The sequence below is a fragment of the Oryctolagus cuniculus genome, chromosome 15, assembly GCF_964237555.1.
Source record: "Oryctolagus cuniculus chromosome 15, mOryCun1.1, whole genome shotgun sequence".
Taxonomy (NCBI): Eukaryota; Metazoa; Chordata; class Mammalia; order Lagomorpha; family Leporidae; genus Oryctolagus; species Oryctolagus cuniculus.
The window spans coordinates 51,646,724-51,665,974 of NC_091446.1; the positions used below are offsets into that span (position 1 = coordinate 51,646,724).

General features: G+C 37.4%; 1 protein-coding gene across 6 annotated transcripts in view; it reads left to right on the plus strand.

Moving 5' to 3' along the window:
• The first annotated feature begins 292 nt into the window (after positions 1-292).
• The window catches only part of PHYHIPL (phytanoyl-CoA 2-hydroxylase interacting protein like), a 55,248-nt gene continuing 36,289 nt past the window's right edge, over positions 293-19,251 (plus strand). Inside the window, exons 1-2 of one of the 6 annotated variants that reach the window (XM_051823882.2) lie at positions 1,116-1,507; positions 4,933-5,016. Coding sequence is in view for 2 of the 6 variants with exons in the window: in XM_008270105.4 (XP_008268327.2) it covers positions 582-687 (106 nt within the window). In the remaining 4 variants the exon portion in view is untranslated. Of the gene's footprint in view, positions 688-1,115; positions 1,508-1,701; positions 1,745-4,932; positions 5,017-6,116; positions 6,605-8,140; positions 8,268-19,251 lie in introns of those variants that run through there. The other 5 variants (XM_008270105.4, XM_008270107.4, XM_051823881.2 and 2 more) reach the window with 5 other exon arrangements.

Sequence of the window (19,251 nt, forward strand, 5' to 3'; positions counted from 1 at the left end):
GCAGAAGCCTCAGTGACAACTCGGGCTCCGCCTGACCCCATGAGGAGAGGGGAACGCCAAACCGCCCCGGACAGCAGACAGCGCGGCGGCGCGTGGCGTGTCGCCGCGCGCAGGTTCCCTCGCGCCGTCTCGTCCGACGCCTCACGCGCCAGGCGGTGGGGACCGCGGCGCAAGGGCAGCCGGGGGCGCGTGCGCTCCAGAGGGTGGGGGCGGGGCGCCGCGCTCCGGCAGGGGGCGCGTCCTGGCACACACACACACACACACACACGGGCGCGTGCGCGTGTCGCGCTGTCTCCCTCACGTTCCTCGCGCGCCGCCGGGAGCGCGCACCTCCCGCCCTCGCGCCGGGTCCCGCTCGGTCTCGGAGAGCCAGCCGCACACTCCCCGGAGCTCCCGCCACGGCTGTCGCCTGGGCCGTGGCTCTCCAGCCGGGCTGCTCGGACTCGGCGCCTCAGTGCCGCGTCCCAGGCCTTCGCTCGTCCCTCCGCCACTCCCCCCTCCTTTCCCGCCCTTCCTGCTCACCCGGCCCGGCGAGAGAGCCTGGATACGAAGCAGGCGGGCTTGAGAAGGGGGTTGGAAAAATGGAGGTGCCGCGCCTGGAACATGCCCTCAACAGCCCCACCAGCCCCTGTGAGGAGGTGATCAAAAACCTCAGCCTGGAGGCCATTCAGCTGTGCGACCGGGACGGTAAGAGCGGTCGGGACCTTGAGGAGAGGGTCCGAGCCCGCCCGGGCTGGGGCATCGCGGCCGCTCCGACCCCGCTGCCCGGCCTGGCCCCGGCCCCTGCCCCTGCCCCGGCCCGCAGGGTCTTTTGTTGTCCCCCCGCTGAGCGAATAAATGCAGGTGCGGGCTCCCCACCGGCCCCCACCCCCATCACCCCAGAAACAAAAGGACCCCGGGGCTTGCGCTGCGGTGCGGGAAGTGGCCGCGGTCCACGGCCCGGCGCCCTGGCCGCCCTCGCCCGTGCGGCCCCGGCGAGCGCGGGTTCCTGGCCGCCGCGCCTGCCCGGACCCGGCGCTTCCCGGCTTTGCCGCAGTCTGGATTTCCTGGGTCCCCCGGCGCCGACCGGGACATGCCCTCTGGATGCTTCCAGCACCCACCGCCGCCGCACGCGTTCGCTAGTTAGCGTTCTCCGCCTAGAAACTTAGCCCTCGCTTCCCTTCTTTAAACCGCCCATCCTTAGACGGCTCGCGTTTGAAGTCCTTTGAATCCTCTCAAACTGGGACCAGAATGACAGTTTTTTTCAGCCAGGGGCCAGAAACACTGCGTTTCAGCACCAAGGACAGACACAGGCTTTGTGGTTCTGGGCTGCGAGTCAGGGACTGTCCAAAATCTGTGAAGGAATCGGCCCGCTAGAGGGGCTGTGGTTCAGAATACGTGGCGAGTCCGCACCATTGTGTGTTGACATTCCATCTTTTATTCCATTAAGTTGGCAGTTTCTGACGGAGGGGATGGATCGAGCCCAGCTCGGAGCGCTACAGGCAGAGCTGGTGCTCTGTGCACCGAGGTAGTTACAGCGCTTCTGTGGTAGTTGGGCTAGTTGGAGACTCAAAGGTGTTTCGTTAATGTGGACCAAGTCAGCCGATTATTAATTGATTAGCCGAACAATTGGAAAATTCTGCCGCTGACAAAGGAAAAACAAGTTGTATGTTCTGGAGAGGACGTTGGGCACATTTGATTGTCAGTTAAATTAATGTTTAACTGTACATTGTGGTAATGATTGCCAAGTATTTTTCAACCAAAGGTGTGTGGAGAGATTGAATGCTCACAGAAAGGTTGTAAAATTTATCAAATTATCAGTGTGATCCAAATAGGGAGCAGAGGTCTTGCTTCCAAAGTCACTGAAATGGTAGTTAGTAACTTGGTTAGGCTTTGCGGTAGGTACATTTAGCTCAAAGGAACAAAATTTGAGATTATTGATAATATACTTTTTATTACAGTTTTAATTTACTGTTAATAATTTGCTATTAATAAATTTACATGTAATAATTTTTAAACAAAAATTCAAGCTTTCTGAAATCAAAGCCACTTTAAATAATTTCTTGAAAAGGCTCTTTATATTTTCTTTATTCTTAGACCATTTTGATCACCATAGTAGTAAGTGCACAAATTTATGTCATCTAAAACAATTTTTCATTCTGTTACAAAGCTTGACTGATTAGACTATAAAGATTATTTGTAATATACCACATAAGAGGACATTTTGATTTTAGTTTATTCTTTCACGAAATAGCTTTTTGTGATGTTACCATTGTAAAATACCTATGTTTTTATTTTGTTAGATGGGTTCAAGAGAAAACTTAAGAATCTAATAAAAGTAGATTTTATTTTTACTTCAGTGATTTATCAGATGCTCCTCTTACACTAATTAGAAATAGGCAGTTCATTGTTGTTCCTTGTTTCAAAAATACTAGCAGAAATAAAGGTTTGTTTTTAAGTTTACAGAATTAATAATATGAGTACAAAAATTAATGCTACATTTATTGTGTTCTCCTAGAGTAGGAGCTATCCTGGCAATTTTTGTAGTTGTTTATTTTATAAATCTTGCAAAATAAGCAAATTATGTGACATTTAATTTGAGGGGTACTGGCACTAAATAGTATATGAAAATTACTATTTTCAGACTTCTAATTGATTTAATATAGACTAATTGAATAGAACTCTAACTTGTAAAATAGCTTTTACCAGTGCATACAAAGAGCAAAGTCTTCCTTTAACAACTTCACTACATGGGGGGTATATCTTTTAAACACTTAACATTTTTGTGTGTGATCTTAGCTTATGTGTCAATTACATAAATATTAAGTTGGCATCACAGGAATACATTAGGTAGGGATAGTACAGTTGTTTTTATATCACAGTTTACCCAGTGTTACATTAAGTTTGTAGACCAGAGTTTATTTGGCATCATTTTATACTGAGAAATTTTCAGTTAGATATTGTTTTCTCCTTCAGTTTCTGTTACTTTTTCCCCCTCTCAGGTCTCATTATTTTACTTGTATAAATATATAGTATAGAAAGGCAAGTATGTGGCAGAAGATCTGTCTTATATGTAAGCACATAATAAGAACTATATTTTCATAATTTTCTTATCCTAGGAATGCATTTGTTTTGCTTGCTGTTTACTTTTCATACTTTATTTCACCCTATTAACTTAGTAATGAAAACAGTAATTCCTTGATGGTGGAATAAATTAGCATAAATATAATTACCAATATATATTTCCTTTACCTTGTCCACTCACAGATGTTTTTAATTTTATGACGTTCCGCATATTGTATCAACTAAGATCCATAGCTGCTGGCGATCATAAATGTCTGTTTTCTTCTCTCTTATTTATAATTTTCTCTATTGATTGCTTGCTTTCATTTAAATTGATGTTTACTACATTATTAGCATCCATTCACAATGTTTCTCTTTTAATAGTTTCTCAAAATATTTAGTAGTCTCAGAAGAATATGAGATAGAGTTCAAGTGGTCATATAATTGGATTTTTAATTAAGCAAGAGGGCTCTTAGACACACATACACATTACCTAATGAATAGCATGTGCACTTTAGTTGTTTGTACATGGTCCCTGTTCAGATGTTAATTGCTGTAGCACAAAATGAGGATTCTGGGTAGACTTCTATCAGGAAACCTTCTGGAGTTGTATGGTAGTTCCAATGCTTTCTGCTAGTTATGATAGCAAACAGAAGAGTGTTTCTGTTAATCTCTGCTCAAGTTGAAAACATGATTTACTTGCATTTTGACTTTAAAAAAAAAACTGAAGATGGAAAACAATTTTTTACCTGGAAGCCTTAATATGTGAGAACCTACTTCCAGTTTATTTCTCCAAGTAGTTATTTTAGACCCTCATTGACCTGTGACAACAAAATAGCTGCGCAGCCTACCCACAGAAGCCTGTATTACTTCTGCTTTTCTTTGTGTTTTTATTATGCAAATATGAGCACACACATATATGTATATGTATTATACATGTACATATATATATACAGGGTCATAAAGTTCACAGAAAATATGTTTTATGGAAAAACTGCATGAATTACAATAATTTTTAAACCAGGATAATATTTTAATTTCATTTTCTATGAACTTTTTGAAGTATGCTTGTATACACAAATATAGATACAGATGTATTTAAGTTTTACGTCCTGAATATGGTTAATGGAGTTTATAATGCTAGTCAACAAAGGAACGCTTTTTAATGAAAACTACACACACAAAAGCTGATAGATTTTCTTGTCTATGTACATATTTTAAAAGATTGTTTGTGTTTGGACTTTGGTATATTTAAATTATGAATCAGTTGAGACCTGATTATGCTCATTTACGTGTTAATAAGACAGTTTTGAACTTTGGAAAGTATAAAGTACTGCCATAATGTTTGGTAATATAACACAGTAATAAAATAATCCTTAATAACATTTTCTGAAGTGAGCAAGCATCTAGAAAGAATACTCACAACTGTTACCTTTAATGTTTTTATTATAAGAATGTCAGGTAGTCTTTCCTCAGTCTTACTGACACATGGTATAACATAGTATTAACACCATTTTAGATCTTGAGTTAAAGTAGTTTTTAATTTTCTTTTTTGTGAATATGTAGATCTTCGTTTTTTTAAAATAATTCCAGTTGTATTTTCAATTAGGAAATGATTTCTTAATGAGTGATTAATGGAAACTGTAAATTTTGAATTTTAAATGAGCACGAAACTTAAAAATCACAGTTACAGTACAGTTATCCCTTCTATTTTACCATCCCTTTCATGCTAGCCTTATCCTAAAAGCTAAGTTTTCAGCTTGCAGTTCAGATCTGCTGTTTGCTGTTATTCATGTGAATTGTGACCTTGATACCTACTTCACATAGGTATTTGTATGAGAGCCCTCTTCTGTTCTTGTCTTACAATATCTTTATGACATTTTCCCTTAGGCTAGATCTGTGCAATGACATGTGACCTCTGGATTCATTTCTTTGACCCAGATGTGACTGTAGAGATGCTGTAAATTCTTATTAGTGAGTATCAAACAAAAGAAAAACTAAAAGAAATAAGAACCTTGAAAACCATAAGATTTTGTTGAACCAATTCATATTCTTGGTAGGGGTTCTAATTCATTTAAGACCAGGAAGTTATGAGTAAAAGTCACCTCAAAGGATATGTGATCAGACTCCCTCCAGTGGTCGAGTTACTGATGTGTCAGAAGTAGTGACGCTGGCAACTTGCGTTGTTGCCTCTGTAGGCCACTTAGAAATTCTTTCTCAATAGAACACTTTTAGACAGCTTACAATTCACTTGGCTGCCTTTTCTTAGAATTCTTTCTCATTTAGTCTCAGACTTGGTTTTTCTACTACTTTATATTTTCCTGATGACTTTTATGTTTTGTACTGGGCTTTAGTACAGATAACAGGAACTGCATCATTCTTGCAGAAAGCATAAGCCACCTTGTTTCTGGGTTTCCTCTCTGCCCTTAGTTGATGCATAATTTAAGTTTTCCCCTGCAAAATGTTCCTCTTTCTTGGGCTTAGTTTTCTTTTCTACTTTCTTCTTTATTATTAAATAATTCTATTTTTATTACTCTAAAACATATATTTTATTCTTTAACTGTTTGAAATACTGTTACTATTAGCTATTAGACTATTATTGAAGCAGGCTATATTTTATTTACATAACATTTGAAAAGTACAATCAAATGTTTGAAGAAGATTTTTGGCTGAAATATGTAGAATGGGAAAACCTAGGCAGGAAGAATAGGAAATTTCAGCATATTATCTACATGTAGGATAGTAGTAATTCTATAAACTAAATGAAGAAATAATTAGTAAGAATTCATGATTGAATTTTTAGACAAAATGGGATATGAGCATGAATAACTTTAAGATTTTGCCTGGAAAACATGATGAATCATTGGCAGGAAAGGAAAATAAGAGAAAGGAAAAAATATTTAGAGATCATGATGACATCAATTTTTAATACATAAAATTTTAAGTTTCAGTGGATACCTAAGTATGTCCTAATCCCCTTTTCAGGAACACTTCTATCTCTCATAGATACTGTATCACTGGAAAAATATTATATATTACTTTCTCATTATTTCTGTGTGACTACTCACAAGAGAAGACTCTTAAATTCCTTTTAGACTCTATTCCCACTTCTCAAAAGCTACTTATAATCTAATGATAATACTTGGAGAATTATTACACTTAAAACTGACCATTTGGTACTTTAGAGAATATTATGAAAAAGAGATCTTTCAATAATCTATAATAGTGTTGGAATCTTAGGGGACATTTTAAGGAGATTAGTATAATGTGAAAACATGCAAGACTTTTGGAATCTAATGAGGGATGCATTGGAAACTTAGAATCATTGAGCGTTTTTTCTTATGCTCTGGGGAAAAGAGTTCTAGAATGGGGAGAAGAGTTCCTTATGGCTACATATAGATACGTATATTTCAAAAGAGAGACTAGAACTGAAGTGAACACAAGAAGGTCAGAATTTGGCTCCAATTTTAGAGTGAACTCTAGTGAGCTGTGTATCTCACCCCTTGAAACAAAGTAGTGTTTTGGAGAAGGCCAACTTTAAACCCAAAGATCTACAATCCAGGTTTGTTAAAAATGTAAACAAAAGTGCTATATTTTTAAGTTGTTTAAATAATGTGATTTGAATAAAGAGCTTTGTACTTGGAATTTCAGTCAGTTTTGTTATGACTTTAGCCAGGTTGTGATTTATTTAAAAGGGGATGCTCTGTGGGAATATTGAGTGTATACTATTTGTTATAATGATTGTGGCAAATAGTGTAAATAAATTTATCTATTTTTTGTTTCTATAACCTGTGGGGATATTACTATCTACTGATATTATGAAACCTTAAAGCTTTCTTAGACATATATTGGAAAGATACAAAAGATTTTTCAGTAAAGTTTGATTTTCTTAAAAATGGGGTCACATCTTCCATGAGCCTGAATGTTGGTAAATTTTTCAGTCTTTAAAATATAAAAAATTGGTGAATAATGCCAACAGCAATCATAGTTTTGGCTCATGTACTATGTGATAGATGGGTTCTTAGTGACTGCTTTTTGGGTTTTGTCTATAATTTAGAACAGGGATCAGCAAATTATGGTAGTTGGGCCAAATCTGCAAACACGCTGCCTACTTTTTTGTAAGTAAAATTTTATTGGAACACAGCCATGCCCATTTGTTTATTTATTGTCTATGGTTCTCTTGCTATGGCAACAGAATTGAGTTGCTGTGACGGAGTGCATAGCTCACAAACTGTACAATACTTACCGTCTGGCCCTTTCATTAGATATTAAAAGTTTGCCAAATCGGGAGTTGGGAACTCAATTCAGATCTCCCATGTGGGTGACAGCAACCCAATTGCTTGAGCCATCACTGCTGCCTCCCTGGGTCTGAGTTATCAGGAAACTGTAATCAGGTCCTAGTACTGGGTATTTAAACCAGGTACTCTGATAGGTGATGTAGGCAGCCTAACCAATGGCTTAACCACTAGCTGAACAAATGTCCATGGACCACACTTTTTTTAAAAAAATTTTTTAATTATTTATTTTTTTGACAGGTAGAGTTATAGACAGAGAGAGAGAAAAAGGTCTTTCTTCCGTTGGGTCACCCCCCAAATGGCTGCTACGGCCGATCCGAAGCCAGGAGCCAGGTGCCTCCTCCTGGTCTCCCACTTGGGTGCAGGAGCCCAAGCACCTGGGCCATCCTCCACTGCCCTCCTGGGCCACAGCAGAGAGCTGGACTGGAAGAGGGGCAACTGGGACTAGAACCCAGTGCCCATATCAGGTGCCAGTGCCGCAGGTGGAGGATTAACCAAGTGAGCCGTGGCGCAGGCCCCCCATGGGCCACACTTTTAAGTAGTGCTTGAGTACATTACAAATTTATTCTTGTTCAATGATTACTTTATAGGTACTAACCTTATTAACCAGTTAAGAGTCTCACCATTTCCTTTTGTTCTTTTTACAGTTTTTTAAAATTTGTATTTATTTTTGTTTGAAATGCAGTGAGGGAGAGGGAGGGTGAGAGGGCGGCGGGAGGGAGAGAGAGGAGGAGAGAGGGGGAGGGGGAGGGGGAGGGAAGGCAGGAGAAAGGGAGAGAGAGAGAATCTTCCATTCCCTGGTTCACTTCCCAAGGTTCTGCAGTAACTGAGGCTGGGCCAAGTCAAAGCCGGGCTCCTGAAACTGATTTCAGATCTCTTAAGTGAGTGGCAGGGACCCAACTTCTTGAGTTGTCATCGCTTCCTCCCATGGTGAGCATTAGTAGGAAGCTGGAATTGGAAATGGATGTGTGACTTCAACCCAAGCAATCCAATATGGTGAATGGGTGTCCCAAGCTGTTTTTAATTGCTGTGCCAAATGCCTGTCCCTGTATTTACTATTTACTTGTACATTGATTCTAACTTTAGGATCTGTATTAAGAATAGGGGGCAGAAAGGATCCAAGAATGAATTTATCTTGGATCCTACATTCAAGGGATTTAGGGAGATAGTTTATCTAATTGATAAATGTGTGATAAGTACAATATGGAATATAGAAGAGAAAGTGATTAATTCTGTTTTGAATCTGAGAAGCAATATTCTGGATGTTGAAAGTAAAATAATTTTTGAAAAGTGAGAGAAGAGCATTTCTGGCAGAGAAAGGAGTATATCTAAAGGCATCAAATTGTGTATAACCCAGGAATGCATAGCTTTTGCTATTAGTGAAGGAAAGAAGTCTGCCTGGTGGGAAATTAAACTGCAAGAGCTAACTAAGCTATGTCATAAATAGGAACAAAAGTAACATTATATTAGTGCACTTTTATCTGTAATTTCAAACATGCCACATTTTTCAAATTAAGTCATTCGTGGTGTTCTAGTGTATAGTGGAAAATTTAAATGAGCAGTTATGTTTAAAAATTGCTGTTTTATATCAGCCTCAACATCTACTTTATTTTTATTGCATTGTGGATAGAAAGTTCTGGTTCATACAGATAAGTGGTGGCAAACTAATGTTTTTAATCATTTTGCCTTCTCAAGATACTCTTCAAGCAAATCGATCTAGATTTAACAAATTAGTAAAGTTCCTCCCCCCACCCCACAGAGTTGAGTCATAAAGGAGCCAGTATTCCCTTTGAGGGAAGTGATTGAATCAGTTAATGTTTTTTCATAGTTTAATGATAAAATCGGGTATGTGCTTTATTCCAGTTATGTTATTTTTTATTAATAGGTGATGTGACAACATTTTTCTAAGTACATTGTAACTGTCAGATTTATAATAACTTTAGCCACCCTTGAGTTAGGGAACTTGTCAAAACTGTCTCACTATTTTTGCAAAATCTTTTCTTATTAAACCCAATCACTACAACGTAAATCCTAATGATAGAAGAATGTGATGCATTTTAGCTTTGCATGACTGTGTCTGAGGGTTTCCAGCCTATTTCATTTTGAATATTGTTGCCACTGTGGTACATATTAGCTGAAAAACCAGCTGATATAATTAATCGTAAGACTTAAGACATCATGAGTCAAATCAGTCTCAATATATCTTTGGGAAATTTGTCTAATATTTAGTTTTTAAACTAAGGATTCATTTCTAGTTTTATAGGTAATTATTTATTACCTACATTTAAAAATGTAGAACTCTTAAACTAAGAATAACTTCATCATTAATACAGTTATGGAAGAAGGCCTTAATCTGTTTAATTTGTTCTTATGAGAGGAAGGGCTAAACAGATACACATGAACCTTATCCGCAACTAATTAAGTGCTTCATGCAAGCCCATAATGTGTTTGTAAAATTTTATTTGAGTATATACTTGCTGGCCTGAATTTAAACAAATAAACATGAAATAAAACTCCACCTTTTATACATTGCTATTTTTATACATGGCACTATCAGTTTTATTTTGATGTGTACCCCAAAATACATAATACAGCACAAAATGATGTATGCTATTTGTATTACAGTTTTGAACAGTTTAAAGATAATTAAAAAGCAATAAAACAATGAAAAGAGAAATAATAATGTTTTCTATACCTCAAATCTCTGTATTAAAAATTAAATCATTGTTCAGTAGTTCTTAAAATGTATCACTTAGGGAATTTGTTAAAAAAGGTTGCTCGGCACCATCCCCTGAGTTTCTGAATCAGATATGCCTTAGAGCACAACAGTTTGCTTTTCTAATTTCTTTCCACTTGATATTAGTAATCCAGAATCAACATTTAGGAAGCAATGCTATAGGTAATGTAACCAAAGACATTCTAAGGTAGCTAAGAAATAATAATAGGTGGTTTTAAGAAATAGCATTCTTGTATCAGTTGGATAAATTAACTGAGATATTGAGCTCAGGGATTTTAGCCCCTTTTTGGCAATTACAGATAATAAGGATTGTTCAAACAAGCTACACAAAAAGGAATTAATTGAGCTATATTTCTGAGGCAAAAATCTGTTGATTTTGTGATTAATATAGACATGTGAGATACGAAAAAGTTGTGAGGATGGCTAAATTTGCTAGTTGGGGAGATTGGGGACATTTTGACACCAGCAAATAAAATAGGGGTTGTTGGTTGGCATTAATATGGAGTAATCTTGATAACAAACTATTAAGGTTGTTTCTTGACAAATTAGATCTAAAATACTTGTGGAATATATAGATGGAAATGTCCAGAAGGCTGTCAGAAATATTCATCTATCTCATAGGGAGAGGTTGAAGATCAAGATGAGAATATGGTAGTGATTTCCAAGCTGTTTTTTAGTCTCCCTTATTTTACCTACATCAAGTGTTCTTTTATCTTCTAGTCCTTCTTTGAGACCCGTGACAGGTTGTTGAACTGCTCATTAAAGTGAATAAATTAGAATGCTGATGGATTTTTTGTTTGTTTGTGTAGTATCTTTTTTGTTGTCTCTGAAAGGATCATTTGAAACTACTTTTGATATGATTGTATTTGGTGGAATATGGTTATCATGTGCAGATAATATGGAAGAAATACAGTTGACCTAAGCTACATACTATATAGATTTCTACTTATTTTGAATTGCAAGAGAATTGAATGTATGATTTCCTGTGTTTACTGTATAAATGCACTGGATTAATTTTTCCCACTCTAGCAATATAACCTGCAGTACATAAAATGAATAAACTGTTAGAACTCAAATTAGAAAAATAATGACACTGGAGCCTAAAGAAAAACTAAAATCTTTACTGAGTCTCTTTCTAAAGTTTTCATGCTGAACACGTTTCCCAGATTTTCTCTTGACCATGAACTCGCTAATTTTAATGTTTATCAGGGTATTTCTTGAGTGCCAGCTTAATAATAGTCTTTTTTAAGCTTGTGCTTTGGTTTTTTTCAGATTCTTTGTGTACAAGATTAGATACACCTTCCATTTTAATAAGTCTTTGTATGACGTTTTCCAGCTGTGCTAGAGTTGGTTGTTTGAACATATATATTTGTTTTACTTCTGGTGCAATTCGGTATATATGGTACTAATTCCTCTGGTGCTTAATACCTGGACATAGTTTTTTTGGTTGTTATTTTTAGTGATACAAAAAATGAAGGCCTATTGACTAAAACAGTGGTTCTGAAATTTATTGTTGATACTGATTTATACTAGCTAAAATCTTTACTCACTTAAATTCTAAAATAAAATTTATAATAATTTGAACTTGAAATAATGATAAATGTTTCAAGTAAAATCTAGCCAGTTCTGCTAGAACTTTTATTTTTTTCCATGTATTGTAGAATTCTATTTTCACCTCTTATGCAAATATGACCAACTTTGTAGAAGAAGGAGGTACCTTTCTCTGAAGGGAGGAAAGAACTTCCACTTCGATTATGGCCTTGTCTAAATAAGGTTGGAGTTTGTGAACTCAAGAGGCTTCCATAGCCTTGGCAGCTCATGACAAGAGCCTAGGGTGATTACTGACGTCATAAATAAGAGTGTCAATTGTTAAATCAACAACAGGAGTCACTGCACACTTATTCCACATGTAGGATCTCTGTCCTCAATGTGTTGTACTATGCGAATTAACAGTAAAACTAATATTCAAACAGTAAGAGTACTTCAAACAGTACAGATACTTTGTGTGTCTGTGCGAGTGCAATCTGTTGAAATCTTTGCTTAGTATATACTAAGTTGATCTTCTGTATATAAAGATAATTGAAAATGAATCTAGAAGAAGAATGGGATGTGAGAGGGAGTAGGAGATGGGGTGGTTTGTGGGTGGGAGGGTGGTTATGGGGGGGAAAACTGCTATAATCCAAAAGTTGTACTTTTGAAATTTATATTTATTAAATAAAAGTCTTCTTAAAAATAACTTTGTAGATATTTCTAAGGATTTAAAATGAATCAACCATTTTCTTTGCTGTCCTCAAAATAGTTTAAAGAATTTTTTCCAATTTCTTATCTTCAGTGATATTTTTAAAATAAAATCTAATGATGAAATCCATGAATTCCTTCTCTTCAATTGGTCTAATTAGGATTTTATGTCATAACTCTGTAACTGAGTATCTCCTTTATCTGCATGTTCTCTTTCTTCCAAATCACATATTATTTGAGCTTTAAAAATAATCTGTTGTGCTGCAGTAGGTTAAGCTGCCACTTGGGATGCCTACATCCCATATGGAAGTACCTGGTTTGAGTCCCAGCTACCCTGCACTTAGAATCCAACTTCCTGCTAATGTGGCTGGGAGGCAGTCGATGATGGACCAAGTGCTTGAGTTCCTGCCACTCTGATGGGTGATCCAGATGGATTTTTCTGGCTCCTGATTTTGGCCTGACCCAACCTTGGCTTCTGTAGGCATTTGGGGAGTCAATTAGTAAATAGAAGATAGCTCTGTGTCTCTTCCTGTCCCTCTATCACTCTGCCATGCAAATAAATAAATACATTAAAAAAATCTTTTTGACCTTTTATTTTTAATTTCTATCCTCCCTGTTAAGAAACCTTAATTCAATTATAATACATTTGAGTACTTTCATAATTCTTATTGCAGCTTTCCATCTTTTAGGTTCATTTGTTCATTTGGGTATCTTTTACCGTATTGTTTCCAACCTCACTCTGATGACTATCAGCTGTACGTACTCTTTTTTTTCCTCCTGTACTCAATATGTCTTTCTTCCAAAAATCCACCTAACTGATTTTCCATGTGCAAGTTGTACTGCTATCGAGGCCCATATTCTCACTTTTGCTCTTCCTTGCAGTTTACAACTGTCTTATATTCTGGTTTGCTACCATATATATTGTCTTTGGCTTAATACTTTGACTTCTCTAGGTTTATACTTGTTGGTTCCTGTAACATTTGAGTGCCAACTTTTCCTTCAAGTCATTCTTTTTTTCTTTTAAGATTTTTTTTTTATTTATTTGACAGGTAGAGTTATAGACAGTGAGAGAGAGAGAGAGAGAAAGGTCTTCCTTCCGTTGGTTCACTCCCCAAATGGCCACAACGGCCGGAGCTGCACCAATTTGAAGTCAGGAGCCAGGTGCTTCCTCCTGGTCTCCCATGCGGGTGCAGGGGCCCAAGCACTTGGGCCATCCTCCACTGCCCTCCCGGGCCACAGCAGAGAGCTGGACTGGAAGAGGAGCAACCGGGACTAGAACCAGCAACCATATGGGATGCCGGCATTACAAGCGGAGGATTAATCTAGTACACCACGGTGCTGGCCCCTCAATTCATTCTTAACATACAGTTACTTCCTCCTTTAACATTTACTCTGCTTATATTTTTTTGCGCTTCTCTTATACATTATTCATGTTCATTACTTTTTGTTTTATTCTAGGTCACATTGATTGAATTTGATTGAATTTGTTTCTTTTTGTTGCCAGCTACTCAGGGTTGTGCCTGGGGTTTGATTTGTTTTGTAAGGTAAAGTAGAGAGAAATAGTGGGCATAAGAATTTGGATTTATTGGAAATGTGAGTTCCCATTTTGGATGGGTATCAGCACTTCCTTGGACCAATCCTGCTATATAAGATGACTTTAAAGAGTTGGAGTCTCAAGAAGGCTTCTTTATTTCAGTTTTAACCACTGAATAATAAAATTTGACATGAAACTGGAAAACTTACTAGCTCTTTAACAAAATTATGAATTTAAGACGTTAAGAGAAAATCTGGGCCTTGATAATTTTTAATTTAGGCCGGCACTGCGACTCAATAGGCTAATCCTCCACCTGCGGCACCGGCACACAGGGTTCTAGTCCTGGTTGAGTCACAGGATTCTGTCCAAATTGCCCCTCTTCCAGGCCAGCTCTCTGCTGTGGCCCAGGAGTGCAGTGGAGGATGGCCCAAATGCTTGGGTTCCTGCACCCGCATGGGAGACCAGGAGAAGCACCTGGCTCCTGCCTTCGGATCAGCACGGTGCACCAGCCACAGCGGCCATCTCTCTCTCTCACTGTCCACTCTGTCAAAAAAAAAATTTTTAAATTTATAAATATGTTTGAAATCTTATGAAGATTGAAGTTTTGTCATTCATTCCTTATTCATCTAACAGAAGTATATAGGAAGATATGCTAACTGGCTTGTGATGAGGAACTCATGAGGGTAAAGTCAAAGAACTTGAAGAAGAATGAGTAGAAGTTGAAATGGAAAAATTGGGAGGATAGGTAAGCTCCCTGGAGATAGTGATACACAATGGGTAAAAGATGACATAGGCAGTAATAAGATATAAAAGAATCACTCCAGCAAAAGCTTAGTAGTGGGTGGTGAGAATCGAAGTCAAATAAGTTTGAGTTAGATAGGAAAATGTCAGATCTTAAAGTGTCAATTTAAAAAGTTACCCTTGTCAACTTTATTACAAGGCTAGCCAAGGAACTGTTTAACACATGAGAGTAACATAATCTTCACATTAGCAGTCAGACAGATAATTTAATCAATTATAGGGACATTTAGCTTTTGGCAAATTACATAGGTAATTTAGATATATCTGTTTTTTCTTCTGAATGATACCACTTCTTTTATGCCATTTTGATTTGTTGATAAAGCTTTGAATGAAGTTAATAATATATTTTGTAAGCAGAGTTAAACAATTTTAGGGCAAGAAAGTAGCTTAAAGTTTATCTAACTCAAATTTTCCATTTGTCAGATGTGAAAATAAAAAAAAATTACTGAGAATTAAGTAGCCATTAAGTAAATTTAAGTAGTCCTATAGCTGTTAAGAGCAGAGTCAGGATTTGAACCAATTTTGTCTATTTCTGAGGCTCATGCTCTTAACCAATATTATTCTATAAAATAAAATCAATAGTAAGTATATTCCAGACATGATTTTAAAGTGTTTTACTCTGTACTGTTACTTTGCAACTTAGACTATACATAATTTACACAGACACATTAAAGTATACATGTCTCAACTTCTGCAAAATGTAGTGTTTACCAAAAATGCTATAGATGATGATAAATAGCTCATTTTGATAATTAAGTATACTATTCCATTAAGTAGAAAGGGAGCAAGGGAGGACCCTTTGGTTACATGTTTCAGAAATCTTCACCAAAGTAAAATTCCATGGAAAATATTTATGTAATTATAGAATATATAGGGTTTGTAGAATATATTTAGGTTTATACCCATAAGCCAAGCTTCTAAAAGCTATAAAAAGAGCTACCATAATTTTAAAACCAAGTTATAAAATATGCTTTAGGATGTACAGATATTTAACTTAAAAATTCCATCTTGTTAGGAGTCTGGACCTTAAATTAACATGAAAATGACAATTGATGACTAACTGCTACTGCTGTTACCATTACTCTATTACTGTTAGGGTATATGGTCTAATTTGAGGAGATAGTTGTAACCATTTTAAATAGTTTAAGTGGGAACTGGTGCTGTGGTGTAGTGGATAAAGCCTCCGCCTGCTGTGCCAATATCCATTATGGACGCCAGTTCGAGTCCCAGCTGCTCCACTTCCTATCCAGCTCTCTGCTATGGCCTGGGAAAGCCATAGATGGCCCAAGTCCTTGGGCCTCTGCATCCACATGGAAGACGTGGAAGAAGCTCTTGTCCACATCCTTGGCAGCATTTGTTACTGTCTGTGTTTTGAATTTTAGCCGTTCTGGTGGAGTGAAATGATATCTCATTGTGGTTTTGATTTGCATTTCAATGATGACTAGTGATGTTGAGCACCTTTGCATATATTTGTTGCTTATTTGTATTTCTTCTTTTGAGAACTGGCTATTGAAGTCCTTTGCTCATTTCTCAACTGGATTGTTCTTTTTGTTGTTGTTGAGTTTTTTAAGTTGCTGATATATTCAGGATATAAATCCTTTGTCAGGTAGTTTGCAAATATTTTTCTCATTATGTTTGATGTCCTTTCATTTTGGACATTGAATATTGCCAATCTTGGCAGAGAGTGCCATCTCCAGTATGCTTTTAGCCATATTTATATTTTCATGAATTCATGTTCCCATCCAGTCATGCATTCATCATTCACTCTGTAAATAGGATTGACATTCGAACAATTCATACCAAATGTATATTAAAAATGTATGCTTAGATTTCAGATTCTTTTTGCACCAAAATACACCTAATCTTTGAACTTCCTTTTCCCATGAACTTTCTGAAGTATCTTCACATGTATAAGGCCAGGTGCTCACCTAAAAGAACATAAAATTACGTATGTAAAGTTAGACAGGAATAAGATAAAATCATCACATTTCTCTGTGAACATTTTATTCAAATTGTCCTGCTGCAGCAGCTCTTTGGGCGTGTGACATTCTAGATAGGTATCATTAATAAATGTGAAATTATCTTGTCTAAACAAGATAAGAGTCGGAGAACTCAAGGGGCTTCCATAGACTTGGAAACTCATGACTGGTGCATAGGGAGATTACTGATGCCATAAACAGGAGTGTCAATTTGTAAAGTCAACAACAGGAGTCACTGTGCACTTACTCCTCATGTAGGATCTCTGTCCTTAATGTGCTGTACATTGAGGCTTAATGCTATGAGTACTCAAACAGTATATTTCACTTTATGTTTCTATGGGGGTGCAAACTGTTGAAATCTTTACTTAATGTATACTAAACTGATCTTCTGTTAAAAAAAAAAAAAAGAAGAAATTATCAATTCCCAACTTGACTCTCACTGGGATTAAACATGACAATAGGTCTGATCTGATTTCATCATCATTTAAAAAATCATCTATTATTTTTCACTTTATGTTTCTGTGTGGGAGCAAACTGTTGAAATCTTTACTTAATGTATGCTAAACTGATCTTCTGTATATAAAGAGAATTGAAAATGAAAAAAAAATGTGAAATTATGCTTATTTTGTCCATGGGACAAAAAGGGAAGTATTTGATCCTTTTATATACAGAATAATTTTCTCTGATTTTTTTTCTAATTAAAACATTGCTCTCCTGGCTCCTGGCTTTGGATCAGCGCGGTGCGCCAGCCACAGCACGCTGGCCACAGCAGCCACTGGAGGGTGAACCAACAGAAAAGGAAGACCTTTCTCTCTGTTTCGCTCTCTTTCTCACTGTCCACTCTGCCTGTCAAAAAATAAAAAAAATTGCTCTTTTCTCAGCAGCCATGCAATTTCTTGGTTGCACATTATTAGTACTGTTTTAATTTTATTCTTTAATGTCCTTAATGTGTTCACTTTTTTCGTGAACTCATCCTGGAGGGCATATTTTAATTATTCATGTGATGCATTTATCTTTATGCCCCTTGATAAAATGGTATGCCATTCTAGTTACCAATATGCTAGCAAATTGCTGAGTTTTATGGGTAACCTGTATCCATAATTCTACTTCAGCTAATATTTAGCAGAAGTATATTTTTCAGCAGAAGGAGAAATCACACCTAAGGCTTGAATTCTGGGGTGGCTGTTAAAACAGAAGCAGTTTAATTAGTATTAAGCCATAGGTCTGAACCTGATAATTGTTCTAAGAAACTTGAGTTTCTTAATGTCACATGGAATTTCAGCCCTTCTCTTGACTGTTGGAACAATTCTGGATCTGAGAACTGGTACTGGAAGAAACTCACGGTCAGGATTTCATGACTCTAGCATCAGCTAATTCTTGGCATTACTCTGTCCTGGTTCTAGTAAATAAATTCTCATTTTGACTTACTTGATTAGGCCTCTTCTTATATCTGTCTGAAGCAACTAAATCTCTGTAGTTTCATCTAAAAAATGAGTCTGTGCATTATTTTCTTGCCCAGTATTCTAATTTTGTCTTTCATAGTTCTTCATAGGTAGAACTATTCAACTTGCTATTAAACTCCTTAATGCAGCAGGCTGATCACCTGAAGTCATTCCTTATTGGCTATTATAAGACTACTTCTCCTCATGTCATACTTTGCCCATCGAATGATAATTATGCCACTTGTAGACTGCCAGATTTCTGTGATAGTCTGTCTGAATTCTTTTCATATCTGTTACTTAGAATTTCCCAGTCTGGTATCACCACTTCAAAAGTCTAGTGTCGGTGCATGCATACTGACTTCAGCAGTGTAACCCATCCTTAATCTGATTCTGTTTTTAGTTTTTAAAGACTTATTTATTTTATTTAAAAGGCAGAGTAACAGTGACAGACAAGGAGGGAGCAAGAGAAAGAACTTTTGTCTATTGGTTTACTCCACAGATAACTGCAACTGCTGGCTCTGGTCCAGGGCAAAGCCAGGAGACTGAACTCACATTCACATCTCCCACCTGGATAGCAAGGGCCCATGTACTTAGGCCACCTTCCACTGACTTCCCAAGCACATTAGTAGGAAGCTGGCTCAGAAGTGGAACAGCTGGGACTTGAACCAACACTGATACGGGATGCCAGCACCATAAGCAGTGGCTTAAGCTACTGCATCACAACCCGAGTCTCTTGTTTTATAGCAGCCACCTGAAAACTCCATGTAAAAATTTGCTAATTCTGGAAATCTAGTTGACATACCATGTTTGATGAATACAGCTGCATGTCGTATTTAGGTTTAGAAACATTCAGAACCACACTTACTTGATTTAAACCTAAAGCTTGTGATTAAGGGAGACAGAAGGTTGAGCAAGTGACTAAGTGAATAAAAGCTGTCCTGGGTCTGTTTTTGTTGTATTATTTCTTTGTAGTTTTCAGAAAATTGAAATCCAGAGACAAGGAATGGAAAAAAAGCACCTGGTAGTTCAGGGCAAGTTACTACATTTTAAGTGATCACTTGCAAGTTCAGTTTTTGTCCTGCACTAGTCATGTTTTATAATTTGTCCAAGTTATAGAAAGCATGGTGTGATTTATTAATATTTCATATAGGTAAAGATTTGATTCTTCAGAAAATAGTACAGC